The sequence below is a fragment of the Lipotes vexillifer genome, unplaced genomic scaffold, assembly GCF_000442215.2.
Source record: "Lipotes vexillifer unplaced genomic scaffold, Lipotes_vexillifer_v1.1 scaffold4287, whole genome shotgun sequence".
Classification (NCBI taxonomy): domain Eukaryota; kingdom Metazoa; phylum Chordata; class Mammalia; order Artiodactyla; family Lipotidae; genus Lipotes; species Lipotes vexillifer.
Window position 1 is genome coordinate 56,414 of NW_006773205.1, and position 5,439 is coordinate 61,852.

The 5,439-nt window shown below is 36.3% G+C and overlaps 1 protein-coding gene across 1 annotated transcript in view; it reads left to right on the forward strand.

The window, feature by feature from the left end:
* LOC103070786 (thyroid adenoma-associated protein homolog) overlaps nt 1-5,439 on the forward strand; it is a gene marked incomplete at its 5' end in the record, with an annotated part of 114,557 nt that overhangs the window by 55,168 nt on the left and 53,950 nt on the right. The window contains 2 exons of the mRNA XM_007448156.1: nt 2,327-2,459; nt 4,940-5,053. Of these exons, the coding sequence (XP_007448218.1) occupies nt 2,327-2,459; nt 4,940-5,053 (247 nt within the window). The remainder of the gene's footprint in view (nt 1-2,326; nt 2,460-4,939; nt 5,054-5,439) is intronic.

Below are 5,439 nucleotides of genomic sequence, written 5' to 3' on the forward strand. Positions count from 1 at the left end.
GCATGTGGGATCCTCCCAGACCGGGGCACGAACCCGTATCCCCTGCATCGGCAGGCGGACTTCTCAACCACGCGCCACCAGGGAAGCCCCAAGTAGTCTTCTTTTTTCACCTCTGTGACTCCAGCTTTTTCTTGCATGGTTAGATAACAGAAAGGTGACTTTGCTTTAATTCTCTCTTTTTTTTTTCTCTGCTCACCCATTGTGGTGTAAATTAACCCAAATATACTTAAAAGACCATGAAAAATGAGCAAAAAAAGCAGCAATCCATAACTGTATCATTAGCACTTAAATTTAACAACTCCTAGGGATTTAGATTTCAGCTTTTGACTGGGCAACTGTGTGAGGATTATACCACATTGGCAATATTAGTAGTAAACTAGAGAAATTATTCTATGAAACAGATGCATTTATCATAATTTTTAAAAGATACAAACCCAGTGATTGGGAAGTAACTTCAGTAATGTAAGTAACATAAGTGTGGGAGGATTATTTTTATTATAAAAAATTCAAACATAGAAATGGATTTTTGATTATGAAAATTTTCAAACATAAATTAAAAACATATAAAGCGTATTAAAATTTCAAACATATACACACACACGTATATGTGTATGTGTGTGTGTGTGTGTGTGTGTGTGTGTGTATATAGATAGAGAGAGAGAGAGAGAGAGAGAGAGAGAGAGGGAATAATGTAATGAACCACCTTGCCAACTGCTTGGCAAGCAAGGCAAGCAGTTGCCTTGCCACACTTGCTTCATCTATCCCTTTCATTGTCCTTTGCTGAAGTGTTACAAAGTACATCCCTGAAATGTTATTTTTACTCCTATGCACCTCAGTGTGCCTCTCTAAAAAATACTTTCTTCCATGTCCCCAATGCCATTGGCACATCCTATAAATAATTCCTTGGTGTCATATAATATCTAATATATACATAACTATCTGTATTATTTCAAAGTATCTTTTTTTACATTTGTTTTTTTCAAGTTGGAATCTAAACAAGGTTCACACTTTGCATTTGGTTGTTCTGCCTTTGAATCTCTTTTAATTTTGTGGTTCAGTCTGTTGATGGCTGGTTTTTATGGCTGAAGGAGCTGAGGGGGAAGAAGCAGGAACAAGGTGATAGACTTGAAGCCAGGCTAAAAGGAAACCTTTAAAATCACAGGGCCTGCTGGGAGTAGGGAGATTTGGTTGTAACATTTGTGGCTGAAATAATGTTTTTTAGGCCCATGTCAAACAAATATGCCTCCTTCAAAGTAGTATTATTTATGTATATTTTGTTCTATATAAGACATAAACAACTAAATTTGAGTTGCTATTTGGAATGTTAGTCAGAAACTGAAGTTGTCTATCTTAACACCAAACTAAAATAAAGAAAAAAAAGTCCCCACCAGAAACTAACACAACATTGTAAATCAATGATACTTCAATTAAAAAAAAAAAAACCCACATGTTTTTAAGAGCTCTAATTCTCTCTACAAATTAGAAATCAGTTGTCTTGCTGAAGACTGTCTTCTTCAATTTAAAAAAGAGAGTATTTTTCTTTTGGACTTTACCTCTTTATTTTCGTATTAATTTTAGTTAAAGCCAATTATGATCCTTCTAAAATAATTGTGCCTGTCTAACGTTAAATATGCTATTTCTTAGGATAATGTTATATAACTGTATATTAGGGCATAAGATGAAAAATTTTTTAAAAGTCACATGTTTTTAAGCACTCTAGAATAACAATTAACATAGTACAGCAGAATCTCACTAACAGTAATGTCCAAATAACTTTAAAATGTTTAAGGTTCTTTCCAAATAACTTGCTTTATTAATTCTCCATAGGATGTGGATGAAAATTTTATTTGTGAAAGGCCACACTTGAGAAAGCTAAAATGATTACTAAAATACACTTTCAAAAATGTGTATATGAATATGTATAATCTCTGTAACTGTAGAATATAAACTACAGTAAACTATAAGGTTATGTTCTGCTTGTTGGAAATCTTGAATTTTGCAATATAGAACATTGGTGAGAGTTTGATTAACCTTCAGAACATTTTGGGTGTGGGTTCAGGCCTAGGTATTAAAGCTCATTTGCACACAAGACACATGCTCTTCATGCTTTTGTAAGAAATGGAATCTATAATAGCTACAAATGCTAAGACCCATCATAAAGAAGAAAGTAGGTGAAAAGTGGAAAGTGAGACATTTTTTAGTTTCCCTCCCTCTGAATGTAAGGATGTTTATTCTTTCCTAACAGTGTTAATGTATATCAATAGTTTATGCTTTTACTTTTTGGTACCTGATAATTCCAGATGTTTGCTTTATATATGCCTTTTAGGTGCCCTAATTTGAGTCTGCAGAAGCTACCGGAAGAGTGGTTATGGAATGTTTTAGAGGAAATTAGATGCAGTGATCCTTCATCTAAACTCTGTGCTACAAGACGCAGCGCTGGAATTCCTTTCTACATACAGGTAGATACTTATCTACAGGATCATAGCTGGGGGCTTTGTTTGTTTGTTTTTGGTCTTTTGATAATAGTGTATTCTAACCCCCCTGACATATGAGTGAGCATATTGCATAAGGGACATTTCTGTCTTCTCTGTAGTACATTTCACAAGTACTATAGCATTTGTGATTTTAACGTGTGGACAGTGTGTTCCTGTGACAGATCTCTTCTTGGAACAAACCCTCTAAGAGGTCAGTCTTGTAATATGAACAGAGCGTGGTAGAGATTTCCGCCTGTGTGTGAAGTAGGAAGACATTGCTGTGGTGCATTCATTGCTCACTTCCAGGAAGTGTGCATGCTGCCCTTTATTTTTTTTCTCAATTAGAAAAAATATTCTTCCTTTCATGTCAAAGACCCTTAAGACTCTGTAGGCAACCAGTGTTAACAATTTCTTTTGAATCCTTCTATAAAATATCCATGCATAAAATAATCCTAATCCTAATAGTAGCTAACTTTTATAAGTGGTTATTTCACATATGTTATCTCATTTAATCCTTCCTCAAGGCCTACGAGGTAGGTCCTGTGATCATCCGTATATTGTGGATGAAGAAACTGGGCCTTAGAAAAGTTAGGTAAGTGATTTGCTAATGGCCACAAGGATAGTAAGAGCAGCGCTAAGACTTGAGCCCAGGCACCCTGCTGGGTGTGTGTGTGTGTGTGTGTGTGTGTGTGTGTGTGCGCGCACGCGCGCGCGTGCACACGTTTTCCTTTTTAACACAGATGAAAGCATACTCCACACAAGAGACTGTTTTGTCTCTTGCTTTTTTTCACTTAATGTTATACCTTAAAGATTGCTTCATATCAGCATACTCAGATATTGCTACTCGATAAGAAAATATTTTATTTCCACAGTGTTGAAATTAAGAGGCTGTCACCATTATGAATCCAAAGAATAAAAACCAAGTCCTCATGATACTAAATCAGACCCGACCTGAATTATCTTTGTTTAATATTCAGGGAGATAAAATCTAGGAATGGGGTGATATAAAAAAAGCAATGAAAATAAGTGAAATGAAGTCTGTTTTTTAGTACCCCAACATGTTTTCCTTCCCTTTCTTATGCCTCCCTCAAATTCCCAGAGTCATGATTTTTATGACAACGGGCACCAGTCGTGGAGGTTGATTTGGCATAGAGATCACCGAGGTGATTCTGCTGGGTAGATTTTGGTGACCTTCAGAAATCGACTCCTCTCAGATCTGACCCGTTCTGGACCAGTGTGGGTCATTCTCCTGCCTCTGATTCATTCTGACCTAGTGTGTTTTTGCCTCATATGTCTGTCTGAGGACAAGTGTTAATGCAACAGCAAGGTTTGGTTGCATCTTTGTGCTGTGTGCCTCCATCTCTGGTTCCCAACTGGTACTACATATTGGTTATAGTGATAGAGGGGTCAGAACTGCACCTTCTTAGCCCAGCCTTGGGAAGAATGTCATAACTATGCCCAGCTCTTGGGGAAAAAGAACTGTCGTTCCCAGGAGACACATTAGTAATCATATATAGATTTCTTATTTATTTTAGTTGAATAAAATTTAAATTATCAGAAAAATCTGCTCAGAGAGGCCCCATTTTTCCTAGCATAACTTACCAATAAAGTAATGTTCTTGTTCTGGTGGAAACCTCTGCTTGGTGTTAGCTATTGGGAAGAACTCCCCATTACTCCCAGTCCTACACAGCCGCTAATCTATTTTCCGTCTCTATGTAAATGGAATCATATAGTATGTTGTCTTTGTGTCCTCTTTCACTTAGCATCATGTTTCAAGGCTCATCCATATTGTAACATGTATCAGTACGTCATTCCTTTCTATTGCCTCAAGTGGTTTGATATTCCTATTTTTATGTTTATTGAATATTGGCAAAATGTTAGACACAAAATAAATAAGCACCTCTTGAATATTCAAATATAGGACCCCCTTTGAAGTTTGTAGTATTTCCTTTTGTCCCATGGAGTTTCCAGTGCTACAGTTTGATAGTCCTCCAGGTAGACTCTTGTGAAGAATTAAATAACTGATCAATCTCCAGGGAGTTTCCAAATCCTTACAAAAAATTTAATCCAGAGATTTTTTGTTTTTCAAGTGAAGAGAAGTTTCTTGTTGGATACATTTGTTATTAAAACTGACATGCTTATTGTGTCTGAGACCTGCTACCCAATTATGGTCTTAGAAGAGTTGCCAACAAGAGCCGTTTTCAACCTCTTAGAATTACATAATTAATAAGCAAACTGGAGGTGACCTTAGAGATGCTGTGATAGCACCACCTAATTTTACAGACGAAGAATCTGAGGGATGGAGAGGTTAAGCTGCTTGCCGGAGGCCACGTGGCTTAATTAACTTGCTTAACACCACATGTTTTTATAAAGGGGATTTTGCATTGGGGAATCAATTCTGGGAAGTAGCAAACAGGTGTATATAAAATAATAGTCCTGATAATTTCTGTCTTGTTTTTCCATAGGCATTGTTGGCATCTGAACCTAAGAAAGGCAAAATGGATTTGTTGAAAATAACAATGAAAGAGTTAATCTCTTTGGCTGGACCTACAGATGACTTACAGAGCACAGTCCCTAAGGTAATAATGGAAATATACAAACCCTGCTAGGAAGGCCGTGGTTTTAAATCTTTGCTGTACTTAAAAAGAAAAATCTGCTGAAGGTACAGAACTCTTGAGGATAAGACAGACATTTGAAGCTTATTCAGAGGGGTTTTGTTTTGTTTTGGTTTTTCCAGTCCACAAAATAAACCATTGCTTTAGTTGTTATAGATTGACCAAGATGATCTGTTTTTAAACTGTGGTGAAAACATTCAATTTAGACAAGATATTTTGTAATATTACAACTGTATCTAAAAATTTAAAAATGAATGTGCTATCACCTTCAAATTTCATGTGTGCTTCTTTGAGTCGATGTATATTTTATGATTCGGCAGTTGGATCTTTCCCTAAGATGTAGTGTCTGG